Source organism: Haematobia irritans, chromosome 3 (genome assembly GCF_050003625.1).
Source record: "Haematobia irritans isolate KBUSLIRL chromosome 3, ASM5000362v1, whole genome shotgun sequence".
NCBI classification, from domain to species: Eukaryota; Metazoa; Arthropoda; class Insecta; order Diptera; family Muscidae; genus Haematobia; species Haematobia irritans.
In genome coordinates this window covers 199,765,854-199,786,021 of record NC_134399.1, presented here as the reverse complement: position 1 = coordinate 199,786,021, position 20,168 = coordinate 199,765,854, and the positions used below count along the sequence as shown (strand labels likewise).

General features: G+C 31.8%; 1 protein-coding gene across 1 annotated transcript in view; it reads left to right on the top strand.

The window, feature by feature from the left end:
* The window catches only part of nAChRalpha7 (nicotinic Acetylcholine Receptor alpha7), a 961,296-nt gene that overhangs the window by 909,867 nt on the left and 31,261 nt on the right, over positions 1-20,168 (top strand). The window contains exons 10-12 of the mRNA XM_075302219.1: positions 15,624-15,733; positions 16,797-16,954; positions 17,316-17,432. Of these exons, the coding sequence (XP_075158334.1) occupies positions 15,624-15,733; positions 16,797-16,954; positions 17,316-17,432 (385 nt within the window). The remainder of the gene's footprint in view (positions 1-15,623; positions 15,734-16,796; positions 16,955-17,315; positions 17,433-20,168) is intronic.

The following is a 20,168-nucleotide window of genomic DNA, read 5'->3' as shown; positions in this document are numbered from 1 at the left end:
GCAAAATTTCGCCAAATTTTATTTCTATAGAAAATTTTTGCCAACTTTTATTTCTATAGAGGTTTTTTTTTGCTAAATTGTATTTCTATAGAAATTTTGTTGCTAAATTTTATTTCTGTAAAAATTGCATTTCTATGAAAAAAATTAAGTATCTCTTTGCTGGAGAGGAATATTTTGCAAAGTCTACCGTAACATCAAGAATTCTACCAATTTATCTAACAGTAAAAAATTTACCATTTTTGGTAGAATTCTACCAACTGTGGCAACCGTGGCTGTTACGCTTTTTATTTCGTTCAATTTTTGGATGCAATGAAACACGGCATCAAAATGGTTTTGTAAGCTTGTAAACAATAAAATGAACTGTTGCTGGAATGAACCTGTCAGCTGTCAGACGAACGGTTTCGAAATGATTACAGCCTGAAGTTGGTTGCAATTCATATTAAATATGATTTCTAATCTGCATCTAACCCGATTATTTATTACAAATTTCATATCATTTATTTAAAAGCTCATATAAGATGTGGACAACAGCTACGTTTTCTTTGACTTATATACATATATGCTGATCTTGTATGTGTACTCTGTCCATCCATTGTGCATTGTTCTTAAATATTCGCCATGTCACCAAATTAATGACCTGCTACACCCAGAAAAAAGTGACCCATTCTTTAAGTTAAAATGAACTCATTGTGAAGAAAGTTGAACTTCGTATAGCGCCAAAGACATTTTTATTTGTTTGAACGATGTGATTTTCGTAGAAATTAGGTATAATGCATTCCATATATTAGTTAACATTTTCCTATATTTATATACCACTATACTACAGAATGAAAAAATTTAACTAATTTGAATTCATATATGGAATGATTTTATTGAAATTTTTTCATTCATTTCGACAAATCTTACACATTTGTGGTAAAACTTTTACTTCATAATTAGAACTGCTTACCTTCGTTTTTAAATACAATTTTATTTATTTCTATAAGCAATTTTATCTTCAATAAAAGACATGTTTTATTAATATATTGAATATATTTATTAAGAATCAACAGCATCGAATCTCCTTGAAATATTAGTTTATTATTCCGCTGTTTCCAATTTCCATGTGATATTATCAAATGTAAAACGCTCTTTTTCTTCTTCTTGTACTTTTCACTTTTAATAAGTTGCTGCCTAACGATTTTGTCCTCCTTTTACAATTTCAATACCTACAAATATAAAAAATCATAAACCATTTTTGTTACAAAAGGGTAGCGTCACTGAATATTACCTGATAATTGAAGATTCCAAAATGAAGACAAATGAAAGGGTTGTTATTCTTCTGGTGTTTTCTTTCTTTATATACCATCACGAACATTGATAGATTTATTTTCAAAAAACGAAAATTTTTCTCACTAATTTAAAATAATAAATATTTTATATATTTTATTTGTTATTTATTATATTATTTTACAATATTATTTTTTAACAATCTTTCCGTATACCACAACAACGCGATTCCAACTAAAAAAACAACCCACGCGCAAACATATCGATTACACCCACGCGCAAACACATCGATTGCGATGACAGGTATCGATTACAGGTAGACAATAGAAATATAGGAAAATTTCCTATATTCTAACAAGTGTGTTTCCTTAAGTTTTAATTGGATTGCATACTTCTTAGTACGAATGAACTAAAATATTTTTCTATGCCAAGTGTTGTTCGTATGTATGAAAAACTTTCTATTATAAAGGAAGTCGCAATTATCATTTTATAAGAAATTTTACTAATTTTGAGGAAACTTGGTTTTAGTTCGGGTTTTGTTTATTTTTACGAATGCTTTGTTATCGGTGAATAAAATTTTCTGGTTCAGTAGTAAATTCTTATACCCAACGATGACAATAGTATGAGTAAAATTCCATGCCTTATTCTAGTTAATGAACTATTCCTAACTGCTTACAGTTTATGATTTTTTTACTGAAACGAGTAAATTTTATTATTTCTCACAAAAATTTACCTTAATGGAAATAAAATGGATAAACTATATTGATGAAAAATTTTTCCTTTAGTTTCGAAGGCACTTTTTTCTGGGTGTATGAGTGTTTTCAGTGAGTTTGTTTGCATGCGTGTGTATGTATAGAATCGATATCTCTCTCAGAAAATATTTTATATTCATTTACATTAAGATCTCTATACAAAACATGCTCTCATACAAAACAATCACTGTTGTACACTCCCGCTCTTTCTCTATATCACCATGACATGTGTTTTCAGTGAATGTGTTTGCGTGTATGTGTGTATGTTGTGCGAGCAAAGAAATTGCTATTCCTGTTATTTTCTCTGTGTATAATACACGCACTCATACATACTCTCTCTAGCTCTCCACTAAATCTGTTATACACTCTATAGATCTACGTTGTATTTCTCGATCTCTGTAATATCAACTGTGTATGTGTTATTGTCCCCCCCCATATTGTAAGCTGCTTTTGTGTCAACGGAAATGAATAAAACCACCACATAATGTAAAAGAAAAAATGTTCTTGCTGGCATACAGGAACACAAATGTCAACTGTTTTTGCCAACTAAACTTTTTGTTCGTGTGAATTTTTATCCTCTTCTTCTTATTCTATATATGTAACTATATGTGTATAGAGTGTCTACTAATCTACAATGAAAAAAAACAATAATAATAATAAATATTTACTAATAATGTCACCACCACTATTACTATTAATACTACTACTACTACAAATATGAATAAGACATACTCTAATGTATATGTATGTGTCTTAATGTATGCTTTTTTCTTCTACTTCTAATTCTTCGGTTTATTTTTATTAATATTAATTTAATATGTTGTGTCTGCTATGCGATATTCTTGTAAAAGTTATTTTCTTTCTCTCTCTATCTCTCTCTCTGTCGCTGTTTCTCAAACAAGAACAACATTTGAGAAATATACAAATCAACAAAGAGAAAACACCATCAAATTGTGTGACTGTATATTAGGTGTCTTTTTTCTTTGTCCTTTTCTGTATCTGTCATGTAACTAAACACACACATACACTCTATCTCTGTAACTATTGGTGTCTGCCTTTCGATCTGTCTCTTTCTGTCTGTCTTTATGTCTAAAACATATCGAAAATTGGTGAAAATTTGATTTTCACTTTATTTTGATTGAAAAAGAACAAAAACAAACGAATTTTCCATTATTTTTCTTCTTCTTTTTCGAAATTCATTTTACGGCATGTGTCTTGTATGATGAACGATCTATGTGTGCGTCTCTGTCCTTTTCTGTGCCTATTTTTTGTTAAATAAGATTATTGTTTTTAAGTTTTATTTCAAATCAGTTTTTTTTATTGTTGCATCTTTTTAAGTTTTTGTCTTCTCTCTTGAACATTTCATTATCATTTTTCTATCACCATCATTGTGTCGACCATCTGTATCATACACAAACTTATTCTAGATTCTTGTAAATATCCTAAAACATATATATAATTCTAACATACATATATTTAAAATGTTTTTGTGATGATTGTTGTACAAACTCAACACATAAAACACTGATTTTTTGATAGTGAAAAAAAAATATATATACAACCGATTGAGTTAAACAAAAACTATTGTGATTAGCAAAGATATAAAATTTTGTATAAGAAGAGGAGGTTTCCAGGCTTAATATAAAATATAATATATAATATAATTAACGTCAATACCAATGTTCTAAAATCTTTGATCAACAATTTTTGAACTTAAATTATCAGTCCCACAAATATATTTTAGATACAATTGATTAAAAAATCACTCTCCCTACTGTTTGAATATCAGGTGTATTATAGTTTGATAGTCTTCTTCTTAGCAGTTTGAATATCAAAGACTTTTTCAATATAGTCCATAAAAAACATAAATAGCAGATAAGATTTTAGTCTTAAAGAGATTTATATTTGAATTTAGTGTGAATCAAATGTCCACATTCCAAATGCTCTAGAAGTCACATAAGCACGCCGGTTTTTTATGGAAAATAGAGCAAAAAGTTTTTCTATATAAACCATCTGGGTATTTGCGAATCTCGAATTTTCGATTTTTTAACATTTTAAAATCGGCTTCAAATTGTACCATTCTTGCAAAGGAAGACTTTTGCGAATTTAGCATAATAATAATAATAAGAAACATTTTGGAAAAGTAGGCCATTTAACAGGTTGGCTGATAAGTACCCGATCTGACAAAGAAAAACATATTTTTTTGTCAAAATTCATTTTTATTATTCAACATAGTTCCCTTCAAGAGCGATACAATGATTATAACGACCTTCCAATTGTTGAATACCATTTTGGTAGTACTCCTTCGGTTTTGCCTCAAAATAGGACTCAGTTTCACCGATCACCTCTTCATTGCAGCCAAATTTTTTCCCTGCGAGCATCCTTTTGAGGTCTGAGAACAAGAAAAAGTCGCTGGGGGCCAGATCTGGAGAATACGGTGGGTTGGGAAGCAATTCGAAGCCCAATTCATGAATTTTTGCCATCGTTCTCAATGACAATGGCACGGTGCGTTGTCTTGGTGGAACAACACTTTTTCCTTCTTCATATGGGGCCGTTTTGCCGCGATTTCGACCTTCAAACGCTCCAATAACGCCATATAATAGTCACCGTTGATAGTTTTTCCCTTCTCAAGATAATTGATAAAAATTATTCCATGCGCATCCCAAAAAACAGAGGCCATTACTTTGCCAGCGGACTTTTCAGTCTTTCCCCGCTTCGGAGTCGGTTCACCGGTTGCTGTCCACTTAGCCGACTGTCGATTGGACTCAGGAGTGTAGTGATGGAGCCATGTTTCATTCATTGTCACATATCGACGGAAAAACTCGTGTGTATTACGAGTTAACAGCTGCAAACACCGCTCAGAATCATCAACACGTTGTTGTTTTTGGTCAAATGTGAGCTCGCGCGGCACCCATTTTGCACAAAGCTTCTGCATATCCAAATATTGATGAATGATATGACCAACACGTTCCTTTGATATCTTCAAGGCCTCTGCTATCTCGATCAACTTCATTTTACGCTCATTCAAAATCATTTTGTGGATTTTTTTTTGATGTTTTCGTCGGTAACCACCTCTTTCGGGCTTGAATTTTGCATACCCATCAATTATTGTTGATTTCCCTGGGGAAGAGTCCGGAAACTCATTATCAAGCCAAGTTTTTGCTTCCGCCGTATTTTTTCCCTTCAGAAAACAGTATTTTATCAAAACACGAAATTCCTTTTTTCCATTTTTTCACAATAAAAGTTGCTTCACAAAAGACGCTCTATCTCACAAACTAATTGACTTACAGACGTCAAATTTTGACACGAATCATTTGATGGTTGGCACTAAATAAAAATAATACGAATTTAATACTAGCGACGCCATCTATGTGTCAGACCGGGGACTTATCAGCCAAACCGTTATTCGTAAATCGAGGTGTGGAAAATAGGTCTCATTGGTGAGAAAACCTGATTCGAATGATAATTGTGCCCAACAAATGGTATAGTACGTTTTATCCTTTTACCGAAATCAGATACATGATTTCCGACCATGTTACATGGTCACCACCCAAAAATAACATTTTGCTCTTAAAACATGTTTGAAGTGATCATATTCCTTCTCTGGTTGTAGGAGCCTTATCTATGATACAGTAATGTAATACGTTGGAAACTCATAAATAGGTTTTCAAAACCTGGGGTGCTAAACATTTTCTGGAGGGTGCTAAGCCTTCCCCCAGAAGCCTTTCTACGCTTATGGGTTCGGGACATTATCGCAGACCTCTTCGATCTTCTTATTAACGTGTGGTGAGGTGGGTCCGGCATGAGGGTGAACTTATTTCGTTTACATCTTATTCAGGATCACGGAAATGCTTTAACTTTTAGGACGGTGGGAAGGACCCAACCTTATCATCCTCTTCTATATATGGTTGGTCTTTTTTTTGTATCATTATCTTCAACCACAGGTTCCCAATTTTTTTTTTTTTATTTCTTCTCCTGTTTCTTAACGTTTTCGCTGACCCCATCGATCTTCTTATTAACCCTGCCGTGAGTTGGGTTCTGCAATATGGTGAAATTATTTCGTTTACATCTCAATCGAGATCTCTTATTTACAAGGGCAGGAAGTACCAAACTCCCCCTGAGACTTATTATTCTCCTCTAGACTTTTGCTTCGACTGTTAAGTTACTGTTTTATTTCTTCTCTTGCATTTCCAAAGATCTGATCATCTTTGCCGTGAGATTTGAAGGGGTTTCAAGTTTCTCCTTCCAAGCATTTTGCTTCGTAGCTTGTTTTGTACCACATGCTAGGAAGGAGTTTGTAAATATTCCCTCTGATTCATCAGCTTTCGTGCCTGTGCCCCAGTTAATTTCCTCTTGTTTGATTAGCGACGTTTGAATAGCGACTCCATAGATATTTTTATTAACCATGTCAAAGGTTGTGTTCGGCGGGATGTTGATATTATCTCGTTTATATCTGAATTGGGATCTCCGATATTCTTAACCTCTTTTAGGAGAGACCTAACTTCCCCTGAGCCTTATTATCCTCCTCTAAATGGTGGGTCTTTTTTAACTTTTTTAACTTTGTCACTCCGTTTGTAACCCATCGACATATAGCTCTAAGACCCCATAAGGTATATATACTGGGTCGTGGTGAAATTCTGAGTCGATCTAAACATGTCCGTCCGTCCGTCTGTTGAATTCACGCTAACTTCCGAACGAAATAAGCTATCGACTTGAAACTTGGCACAAGTAGTTGTTATTGATGTAGGTCGGATAGTATTGCAAATGGGTCATATCGGACCACTTTTACGTATAGCCCCCATATAAACGGACCCCCAAATTTGGCTTGTGGAGCCCCTAAGAGAACCAAATTTCATCCGATCCGGCTGAAATCTGGTACATGGTGACAACCATGCAAAAATTGGTCCACATCGATCCATAATTATATATAGCCCCCATATAAACCGATTCCCAGATTTTGCTTGCGGAGCCTCTTAGAGAAGCAAAACTCTTCCGATCCGGCTGAAATCTGGTACATGGTGTTAGTATATGGTCTCTGACAACCATGCAAAAATTGGTCCACATCGGTCCATAATTATATATAGCCCCCATATAAACCGATCCTCCGATTTGGCTTGTGGAGCCTCTAAGAGAAGCAAATTTCATCCGATCCGGCTGAAATTTGGTACATGGTATTGGTATATGTTCTCTAATGACCATGCAAAAATTGGTCCACATCGGTCCATAATTATATATAACCCCCCTGTAAACCGATCCCCCGATCTGGCTTGCGGAGCCTCTAAGAAACGAAAATTTCATCCGATCCGGCTAAAATTTGATACATGGTGTTAGTACATGGTCTCTAACAACCTTGCAAAAATTGGTCCACATCGGTTCATAATTATATGTAGCCCCCATATAAACCGATCCCCAGATTTGACCTCCGGAGCTCCTTGGAAGAGCAAAGTTCTCCCGATCCGCTTGAAATTTGGTACGTGGTGTAAGTATATGGTCTCTAACAACCATGCAAAAATTGGTCCTATTTAAACCGATCCCTAGATTTGACCTCTGGAGCTCTTGGAGGAGCAAAATTCATCTGATCCGGTTGAAATTTGGTACGTGGTGAAATTTGGTACATTGCTTCTAACAACCATGCCAAAATTGGTCCATATCGGTCTATAGTTATATATAGCCGATCCCCAAAAATAATCTATCAAAATTTTATTTCTATAGAAAATTTTGTCAAAATTTTATTGGTATTGAAAATTTTATTTCTATAGAAAATGCTGTCCCATTGAATTATATAGGTATTTAATCGGTCTTTTTTTTTTGTTTATTTAATATGGACGGTGTAAAGAAGTTTTAAGATACCTTGCCATCGGCAAGAGTTACCGCAACCCAAGTAATTCGATTGTGAATGACAGTCTTTAGTACAAGTTTCTATGCAATCCATGGTGGAGGGTACATAAGATTCGGCCTGGCCGAACTTACAGCCGTATATACTTGTTTGTATTTATGTGTCATCTTCTGCGTTTCCGAGATCTCAATTCTGTTTCCCGGGGGTAGCAAGGAGTTTCCATCTTCTCCTTCCGATACAAAATCGTCATTCTTTATTTAAAGCCCTGGAGGCGCTGAGGCGAATATTTTATTGTATAGTTTTAGTTTCTTTATTTATTAATAAATAAAAAAAAAACACAATTCCTCTATCTTTGCCAATCACCTAAATAGTTTACTTAAAATCTTCAAAACTATCACAAAACAACCGATATTTTGGTTAACAACACAAAATAGATTCGTGTGTAAATGTGCAAAATTTCTCTATATAAAAATTTATTCTTTGTTTCCCAAAAAAAAAAAAATATAACAAATAAAATGTTAAATGTTAATTTTGTTTACCTATATATATATATATAATTTCGACAATAACAGGTAAATATGTATACGTATGTGTGTTTATTCAATATAAAAATTAAAACTCCAAAAACCAATCACAAAAACGATACTACAACTACAATGTATACAAAGAAAACCTCAACACAATTAGTGACAAATATCCCATTCACAAAAATCCAAACAACCAAATAATAGAAAACACACACACATTTACAATAAGTCCTAGAGATATGTTGTGTATTTTTTTTTTTTTTTGTTAAGCTTTAACCAACAATTAGACTAGAAAACCTGAGAACCCAAAACCCTGATTAAATTAAAATATACACACACACAAAAATCACTTAACCTAATAGAGAATTAACCGAAAAACATTCAAATAATCAACCAATTATTTATAACCACACCACAGAAACCGAAACAAAATCCCCTATTTTCTATACATCATAGTATACACGTATAATCACTGTAAGCCTATACATGTTAACCAGAATTAGAGGCAACTGTAGGCAGATGATTTCTTTTATATACAAAATTCCCCTCACGCCTAAAACTATGCTAATGTTTCCAACATAAACAAATAAGTCATGTTACTTCCCTACAGAACAAAAAGGATCGAATTAATTAACAACTAAAACATATATGCATTCATTTTCAAAACGAAACGGGCCCTAGGACCCTATAGAAAATCATGTATAACATACAAAAAACACAACGTTCAGAGCATTTCAATAGGAACATCCACCACCAAGACTTTTTTTCATAAGGAAAAAAACTCTGCCTACACCAAGACATACAAGAGCCCTCCCTTTAATTAAAAAAAAAACAACGAAACTTTTCTATCTATGATTTTTGTGATAATTATAAAACGAATAGATTCATTGACCAACCCTAACACGTTTACCCGGCCCCACTTCAATAAAAACATTGGAAATATTCTCGAAATCCTCTACATGAACCCCCCCTGCCCCTACAAAAAAAGGATGACTTTACAAACAACAACAAAAATATTATATTTCAATCTCGATTTTTAAACATAATTATGATGATTGCGGATAATTGGTTGTGCACAAAAGTAATTTTACTCATTCGTTTAGACATCGAAACGTTATAACCGATCTTTAAAGAATAGAAGACAAAACGTAAAATCGACTGCAAATCAAACAAAAATCTTCAAAATTCTTTATAAAGACCAAAAAACGCAGGGTTCAAATCAAAATGGCCTTAAACTTTTACTTTCCGTAAGTCAAGTTTTGGGTTTTCATTTTGAATTGGGCCTTTTGTTTAATATTCGGTTATTTTTTTGTGTGGTAACCAAAACAACAACTAAACATTTTTTTTAATAAAACAAAACAGGTTTATTGTAAATCTATCTATAAATATTTTAGAAAATATTTATATAGATAGAATTTTAAGTATTTTATCTTTGTGTACGATAATTTATATATATACAATTTTTTTTATTCTCTATCTCTTTACATTTTTTAATAATATATATTGAGTATATATCTATAAATAAAAAAAATAATACAAAAACTGAATGTATTATTTATAAAAAAAATGCTTAATGTTTTTTTTAATAATTTCGAAAAAAAACATATTAAACATTTTTCTCTTTATATTGTAAAATATTGACTTATATATATATATATTTAACTTTTTTCTCGAAATAAAACTATATTTCCTACTTTTTTTGGTATGCTTTTCAAGTAGTTTAAAATATATATTCTATATGAAATTTATTTGATTGTGTAATAAATTGTCCCACACATTTCTGATTCCTTTCTCTAGTTTTTATATTATTATTAAATTATTTCTTAACATACAAAACATTTTTTTCACATTCAATCACGAAATTTATTGATCCAAATAATTGTTTAATTGAAATGTCTTCAACCATAGAAATGATAGTATCAATTAAAAAATTAATTAAAAAACAATTAAAAAATTAATTGATCCAATTAAAAAATTTATTGACACTATCATTTTTTGTGATTGATTTTTGTTTAAATTAAAAGATTTTTTTGAATCAATTAAATTTTTAATTTAATATTTTTTAAAACTCAATTAAAATGTTTCCAAATAAAGTCTTGATTGAATTTTAAAAAATATTCAATTAACATTTTAATTGATTCAACAAAATTTTTAATTGAAACAAAAATCAATCAGTAAAATTAATAGTATCAATTAATTGTTTAATTGACTTTCAATTAATTTTTTAAATGATACTATAATTTCTGTGATTGAAGACATTTCAATCAAAAAATTAATTGTATCAATTTTTTAATAGACTTTTAATTAAATCTTGATATGATACTCTAAATTCTGTGATTGAAGACATTTAATTAAAAAAAATTAATTGGATCAATTAATTTCGTGATTGAATCAGAAAATTTTTTTTTTGTGTAAGTATAACAAGCAAAATATTTTTTTTAATAATTCGAGTGGCAAAATATTTAATTAAAATTAAAACAACAATATACAATTAAAACAATATAATGCTTAAATAAATCAGCGGTCATAGCTGCCATTACCCTCACTTGTGATAAAAAATTACTTCTGGTGGCCGTTCGTATTATCAATTACAATTATTCCATATTGAAATTAAAAATGGGGAAATTTTTCTCGTCAGAGAACAATTCTTTGCACGTTGGAGTTTGCCTTTGAGTGTAATATTCAAATTTTTAGCCATTTAATTGTCCTTCGTTTAATTTGAGCCTTCAGTTGTGCAATCAAGTGTTATTGTGTTTGTTATACCCTCCACCATAAGATGGGGGGTATATTAACTTTGTCATTCCGTTTGTAACACATCGAAATATTGCTCTAAGACCCCATAAAGTATATATATTCTGGGTCGTGGTGAAATTCTGAGTCGATCTAAGCATGTCTTCCGAACGAAACAAGCTATCGGCTTGAAACTTGGCACAAGTAGTTTTTATTGATGAAGGTCAGATGGTATTGCATATGGGCCATATCGGTTCACTTTTACGTATAGCCCCCATATAAACCGATCCCCCGATTTGGCTTGCGGAGCCTCTAATAGAAGCAAATTTCATCCGATCCGGTTGAAATTTGGTACATGGTGTTAGCATATGATCTCTAACAATCATGCAAAAATTGGTCCACATCGGTCCATAATTATATATAGCCCCCATATAAAACGATCCCCCGATTTGGCTTGCGGGGTCTCTAAGGGAAGCAAATTTCATCCGATCCGGCTGAAATTTGGTATGTGGTGTAAGCATATGATCTCTAACAACTATGCAAAAATTGGTCCACATCGGTCCATAATTATATATAGCCCCCATATAAACCGATCCCCCGATTTGGCTTGCGTAGCCTCTAAGAGAAGCAAATGTCATACGATCAGGCTGAAATTTGGTACATGGTGTTAGTGTATGGTCTCTATTAACCATGCAAAAATTGGTCCACATCGGTCCATAATTATATATAGCCCCCATATCAACCGATCCCCAGATTTGACCTCCGGAGCCTCTTGGAAGACCAAAATTCATCTGATTCAGTTGAAATTTGGCACGTGGCTTTAATATATGGGCTCAAACACCTATGCAAAAATTGGTCAAATTCGGTCCATAATTATATATAGCCCCCATATAAACCGATCCCAAGATTTGGCTTGCGGAGCTTCTAAGAGAAGCAAATTTCATCCGATCCGGCTGAAATTTCGTACGTGGTGTAAGTATAAGGTCTTTAAAAACTATGCAAAAATTGGTCCACATCGGTCCATAATTATATATAGCCCCCATATAAACCGATCCCCAGATTTGACCTCCGGAGCCTCTTGGAAGACCAAAATTCATCTGATTAAGTTGAAATTTGGAACGTGGCGTTAATATATGGCCTCAAACACCTATGCAAAAATTGGTCGAAATCGGTTCATAATTATATATAGCCCCCATAAAAACCGATCCCCAGATTTGGCTTGCGGAGCCTCTTAGAAGACCAAAATTCATTTGATTCAGTTGAAATTTGGTACGTCGTGGTAATATATGGCCTCAAACACCCATGCAAAGATTGGTCGAAATCGGTCAATAATTATATATAGGCCCCATATAACCGATCCCCAGATTTGACCTCTGGTGCCTTGACCTCTTGTGGTAGAAAGTAAGCGATGAACATATCTTTTAAACCATTCTAGGTTGACGCGTGCATTATTGAATCAGAAAAAAACACAAAAATGTTTTTTTCTGATTCAATAATGAATTTAATTGGTCCAATTAATTTTTTAATTGAAATGTCTTCAATCACAGAAATGATAGAGGGGGATGGTCCAAATGGAATCCAAGAATGAGGGAAAGAGTTGTGGAGAAGCGGTAATAGATTAAACGAGATATATTGTAAACCTTTGAATTCGTCTGGAATTTTTTCCTGTGCTTAGAGTGGACTGTAGATAATAGAGATTTGAGTCTAGAGTTCAATATTTTGTCTCATCAATAAGACAATATATTGAGAATGAGGTAAAAGAATAAAAAAACTTTTCATCCGATCCGGCTGAAATTTGGTAAATGGTGTTAGTATATGGTCTCTAACAACCATGCAAAAATTGGTCCATATCGGTCCATAATTACATATAGCCCCCATATAAACCGATCCCCCGATTTGGCTTGCGGAGCCTCTAAAAGAACCAAATTTCATCCGATCCGGCTGAAATTTGGTACTGGTGTTGGTATATGTTCTCTAATGACCATGCAAAAATTGGTCCACATCGGCCCATAATTATATATAGCCCCCATATAAACCGATCCCCATATTTGACCTCCGTAGCCCCTTAGAGGAGCAAAAGTCATCCGATCCGATTGAAATTTGGTACGTGGTGTTAGTATATTGTCTCTAACAACCATGCCAAAAGTGGTCCATATCGGTCCATAATTATATATAGCCCCGATCCCCAGATTTGACCTCCGAAGCCTCTTAGAGGAGCAAAATTCATCCGATCCGGTTGAAATTTGGTACGTGGTGTTAGTATATGGCCTCTAACAACCATGCAAGAATTGGTCCACATCGGTCCACAATTATATATAGGCCCCATATAAATCGATTCCCAGATTTGTCCTCCGGATCCTCTTGGAGGATCTAAATTCATCCGATCCGGTTGAAATTTGGAACATGGTGTTAGAATGTGGTCTCTAACAAACACGCAAGAATTGGTCCATATCGGTCCATAATTATATATAGCCCCCATATAAACCGTTCTCCAGATTTGATCTCCGGAGCCTCTTTTAGGAGCTAAATTCATCCGATCCGGTTGAAACTTGCAACGTGGTGTTAGTATAAGGCCGCTTATAACCATGCCATAATTGGTCCATATCGGTCTATAGTTATATATAGCCGATCCCCAATCACACAAAAATTGGTCCATATCGGTTCAAAATCATGGTTGCCACTCGAGCCAAAAATAATCTACCAAAATTTTATTTTTATAGAAAAATTTGTCAAAATGTTATTTCTATAGAAAAATTTGTCAAAATTTTATTTCTATAGAAACTTTAGTCAAAACTTTATTTCTATAGAAAATTTTGTCAAAATTTTGTTTCTATAGAAAATTTTGTCAACATTTTATTTCTATAGAAAATTTTTTCCAAATTTAATTTCTATAGAAAAATTTTTTTCCAAATTTTACTTCTATAGAAAATGTTGTTAAAATTGTATTTCTATTGAAACTTTAAACTTAATTATATACGTATTTAATCGGCCTTTTTTAGTTTAATATATACCACGTATGGACTATGTGGTATATATTACGGTGTTAGGAAGTTTTAAGATACCTTGCCATCGGCAAGTGTTACCGCAACCCATGTAATTCGGTTGTGGATGACAGTTTTCAGTAGAAGTTTCTACGCAAATCATGGTGGAGGGTACATAAGCTTCGGCCTGGCCGAACTTACGGCCGTATATACTTGTTTAAAACTCAATTAAGACTTTAATTGGAAAAAATTTCGTGAAATTTTTTTCTGTGTACAATAGTGCTGAGTCTGTGGCCGAAATGTTTGTCAGTCCCGGACTTCAGTACAATCTTTAAGACATTTCCCCGATAATATTCGGCATTTTTGTTTACCCAACGTTCAGTAAATTTGTGGTAAAACGATCATCGGCATGCCAACACCATTACGTCACTTGACCAATCGGCACCAATCGAAACTGGAAACTGACCTCTTTGGCAAGTAAGCCCGATCACTTTTCCTTCTTGTCATCAGAAAAAAACTAAATTCGGTAATTCACGATAATAATTTTCTTCCAATGCGGCGTGGATTTCTATCAAATGTGCCCTTCACTTTTCGGATCATTTGTGTGTTGTTTTTTGCTTCGACCTCTTCGACGCCAGTATCATGGTACTGCTAGTATCATGGTACACATAAAAATATTCACGAAAATTTCCAATTAAAATCGTAATTGATTTTTTAAAAATATTCAATTAAAAATTTAATTGATTCAAAAAATTTTTAATTGAAATAAAAATCAATCACAAAAATTAATAATATCAATTAAGTTTTAATTGGATCAATTAATTTTTTAATTGACTTTAAATAAAATTTTTAATTGATACTATCATTTCTGTGATTGAAGACATTTCAATTAATTAATAAATTGGGTCAATTAATTTCGTGATTGAAGAAAAAAATATTTTTTTGTGTGTACCGCGAAATGGTACGAGAACAAAATGGATCGGCTTCATTCTCTGGTACATATATTTTTATCACAAACAAATCGAAATAAAATATCACATATTTACCGGAAAAAGTAATATATTAATATAATATTTTTATGTGTATATTAATTTATATATTTTTTATTTATCTATTAATAGAATTCCCTTAAACGAAGTGTTTTTTTTTTTATTTTTTTATAAATGGAATTTCCTTAATTTAATAAACTGTTGCCAAATAAAACCCTTTGTTTAATTCAAAGCGAATTTACACAATCAAATAAATTTAGAAATAATGATAAGAGGCTCTTAAGGCCCAGATAATTTTTGAAATATTGTCTACATATGTATTTAAAGTAAATATTTTTTTTTTTATATATTCTTGAAAGCTAAATGTTTTTTAGCTTTCTTCGAAAATCTATACCAAAAAAAACTAAAACAATATCAAAGGTTTAATTTTTAACTAAGTATAAAAATAAAAACCAAATTTTCTGAAACAGTTTTTTTTCTATTTAAAAAAAAATGAACGTAGTAAGTACAATATTTGTGTAATTTTTGTGTCCTTCTAGGAACTTATTTCAATTGCATTATGTTTATGGTGGCTTCATCAGTTGTGTCAACCATACTTATCCTCAATTATCATCATAGAAATCCAGATACGCATGAAATGAGTGAATGGGTAATAAAAAAATTTTCTTTTTATCTACAAAATCAAGAACAAAAACAATTTCGAAAAAAAAACAAAATATTTTTTATATAATAGAAAAAAAAGAAATGATTTAAGTTATTAAGTTTTTCAATTGTCTTTGTTTCGTATTTTTTTTATATTCCACACACCAACCAAAACCATTACACCCTCAAGAAAAAAAAAAACAAAAACACTACAACCACCAATTAACACTTTCACCAAATCCAAATGAAAACATTTTTTTTTTAATAAAATATTACACCTATATAAGTCTTTTTGACTTTTTATAGATTATATAAAATACCACCACCACTACCAAAAAAAAACTCTATGCTTTTAAAGAAAAATGCTTAATTTTTACACGAATTTAAATAAATAAATATGAGATGTGAAAAATGAATAAATGCATGCTTAACGATGAATATCAAAGAAAACTCAATGAAATGTAAAATAAAACATTTTTCGATAACACAAAATATCTTTTTGCCCCTTTTTTTAGAAATGTATCTATTTTTTCCTTTATTTATATTTAAAAAAAATAAAATTTTTTTATCTATAACATAAACTAAACTATTACATTTTTTTCTTAAATTTTTACTTTACTTTTTGTAAAATATCTCAAAACCCTGGAAACATCAAAAAATAATAACCCTTGAAATATTATGAAAAAACCAAACACGAATCTACTATGATCACCAATACTACTACAACCACCAACACCAACGATTTTTGCTTCTTCTACTACTACTACAACAACATCATCAAAACAAAAATAAAAACCGATAACAAACAAATCTCTTCATATGGATGATGTCCACTTGACATTATGACTCTCTTTACATTTCTCTCTCGCTCAACTATCTACTTCCGTTCCTTATTTGCCTTCTGTCTATGTTTTGGTTTTTATAAAAAAAAAATCTTAAATTAAAAAACCAATAAATTATTTAAACAAAACTAATAATTTAAATAAAAATAATTAAAAAAAAAAATAAATTACAACAAAAATATCACAACAAAAAATCCACTATTTCTCTGCCCACTGCCAAACCACCAGATAAGAGTAATATTCCTTTATTGGTTACCTTGCATTTTGCGCATGCAAAGACCTGGACAGGTTGGCTATGAATGCCCACCGCCTCCATCATCGTCGTCGACATCCTCCAACAATGGCGACAAGAAGCAACACATACAGAATGTTGAATTAAAGGAAAGGTAATTGTACAAAAAAACAAATTCAAATTCAAATCTCTGACACATGGCTAGAGGTCGTTTTCATCGGTCCTCGAAAATAACCAACCCTTGCCCCCCAAATTACTTGCCCCAACTGCCTTTGTAATATATGGCAAGGGGATATTGTATTTAGCCCAATTTTCACTTTTAGATGCTAAATTTTTTTGCCTACTCCTTGAATAAAAAATCCCTTCCACAATTCCCTCTCAATATATCCCCTACCCATTCATATACCAGACACCAGGTATGCCATTCAAGTGCTGTCTGGAGGATTATTTCCCACCCCAAAAAAAAAACCGAAAATGTCTCAATTGATTTCATTTCATTTGTAATTTTTGTACAGATCTTCCAAGTCGTTGTTAGCCAATGTTTTGGATATCGATGATGACTTCCGCTGTAATCATCGTTGTGCTAGCGCTACATTGCCACATCAACCGACCTATTATCGCACCATGTACAGGTAAGTTCATTGCATTTCATTGCTATATTTGAGCTAATGGTTTAATGAAAATATTCGATATTAATCATATTTAGGGCTCATTAAGTCCTGTTACATATATTGTATGAACATTTTCACATTTAATTTCTTATAAAAATTTCCATTTTTTTACAACTTTCGTATAATAAGAATTTTTAAATTTTTAAATTTGTATATATATTAAAAGAAATTTTGTTTTTATTCCTTATCATATATATTACGAAATACTATTAAAAAAAATAAATATTATTACAAAAATGAATTTTTAGTGAATTCAACTGTCTTAGGTGTTTTTAGGCTTGAATCTCTTTAGCTAGTATATGATAGATGGGCTATCTACAATAGACAAGAGATTATTTTTATATATCATTTTTACTTTATTAAATATGTGTTTATAATATACATTTAAAATAATAATAATATTTATATAATATTCAATACAAATAATTAACAACTAAGTTATTTTTAACAAATTCAGTTCAATGATTCATTCAATTACCGGAGAAATTGTATATATTATTTTTATACCCTCCACCATAGGATGGGGGTATATTAACTTTGTCATTCCGTTTGTAACACATCAAAAAGTATATATTTTCTGGGTCGTCGTGAAATTCTGAGTCGATCTGAGCATGTCCGTCCGTCCGTCCGTCTGTTGAAATCACGCTAACTTCCGAACGAAACAAGCTATCGACTTGAAACTTGGCACAAGTAGTTGTTATTGATGTAGGTCAGATGGTATTGCAAATGGGCCATATCGGTCCACTTTTTCGTATAGCCCCCATATAAACGGACCCCCAAATTTGGCTTTCGATTGCTCTAAGAGAAGCAAATTTCATCCTATTTGGTACATGGTGTTAGTATATGGTCTCTAACAACCATACAAAAATTGGTCCATATCGGTCCATAATTACAATAGCCCCCACACAGAAAAAAATTTCACGAAAATTTTTCCAATTAAAATTTTAATTGAGTTTTAAAAAATATTCAATTAAAAATTTAATTGATTCAACAAATTTTTTAATTGAAACAAAAATCAATCACAAAAATTAATAGTATCAATTAATTATTTAATTGGATCAATTAATTTTTTAATTGACCTTCAATTAATTTTTTAATTGATACTATCATTTCTGTGATTGAAGACATTTCAATTAAAAAATTAATTGGATCAATTAATTTCGTGATTGAACCAGAAAAAAATTTTTTGTGTGCATATAAACCTATCCCCCGATTTGGCTTGCGATTGCTCTAAGAGAAGCAAATTTCATCCGATCCGGCTGAAATTTTTAAATTTGTATATATATTAAAAGAAATTTTGTTTTTATTCCTTATCATATATATTACGAAATACTATTAAAAAAAATAAATATTATTACAAAAATGAATTTTTAGTGAATTCAACTGTCTTAGGTGTTTTTAGGCTTGAATCTCTTTAGCTAGTATATGATAGATGGGCTATCTACAATAGACAAGAGATTATTTTTATATATCATTTTTACTTTATTAAATATGTGTTTATAATATACATTTAAAATAATAATAATATTTATATAATATTCAATACAAATAATTAACAACTAAGTTATTTTTAACAAATTCAGTTCAATGATTCATTCAATTACCGGAGAAATTGTATATATTATTTTTATACCCTCCACCATAGGATGGGGGTATATTAACTTTGTCATTCCGTTTGTAACACATCAAAAAGTATATATTTTCTGGGTCGTCGTGAAATTCTGAGTCGATCTGAGCATGTCCGTCCGTCCGTCCGTCTGTTGAAATCACGCTAACTTCCGAACGAAACAAGCTATCGACTTGAAACTTGGCACAAGTAATTGTTATTGATGTAGGTCAGATGGTATTGCAAATGGGCCATATCGGTCCACTTTTTCGTATAGCCCCCATATAAACGGACCCCCAAATTTGGCTTTCGATTGCTCTAAGAGAAGCAAATTTCATCCTATTTGGTACATGGTGTTAGTATATGGTCTCTAACAACCATACAAAAATTGGTCCATATCGGTCCATAATTACATATAGCCCCCACACAGAAAAAAATTTCACGAAAATTTTTCCAATTAAAATTTTAATTGAGTTTTAAAAAATATTCAATTAAAAATTTAATTGATTCAACAAATTTTTTAATTGAAACAAAAATCAATCACAAAAATTAATAGTATCAATTAATTATTTAATTGGATCAATTAATTTTTTAATTGACCTTCAATTAATTTTTTAATTGATACTATCATTTCTGTGATTGAAGACATTTCAATTAAAAAATTAATTGGATCAATTAATTTCGTGATTGAACCAGAAAAAAATTTTTTGTGTGCATATAAACCTATCCCCCGATTTGGCTTGCGATTGCTCTAAGAGAAGCAAATTTCATCCGATCCGGCTGAAATTTGGTACATGGTGTTAGTATATGGTCTCTAACAACCATGCAAAAATTGGTCCATATCGGTCCATAATTACATATAGCCCCCATATAAACCGATCCCCAGATTTGGCTTGCGGAGCCTCTAAGAGAACCAAATTTCATCCGATCCGGATGAAATTTGGTACATGGTGTTAGTATATGGTCTCTAACAACCATGCAAAAATTGGTCCACATCGGTCCATAATTATATATAGCCCTCATATAAACCGATCCCCCGATTTGGGTTGTGGAGCCTCTAAGAGAAGCAAATTTCATCCGATTCGGCTGAA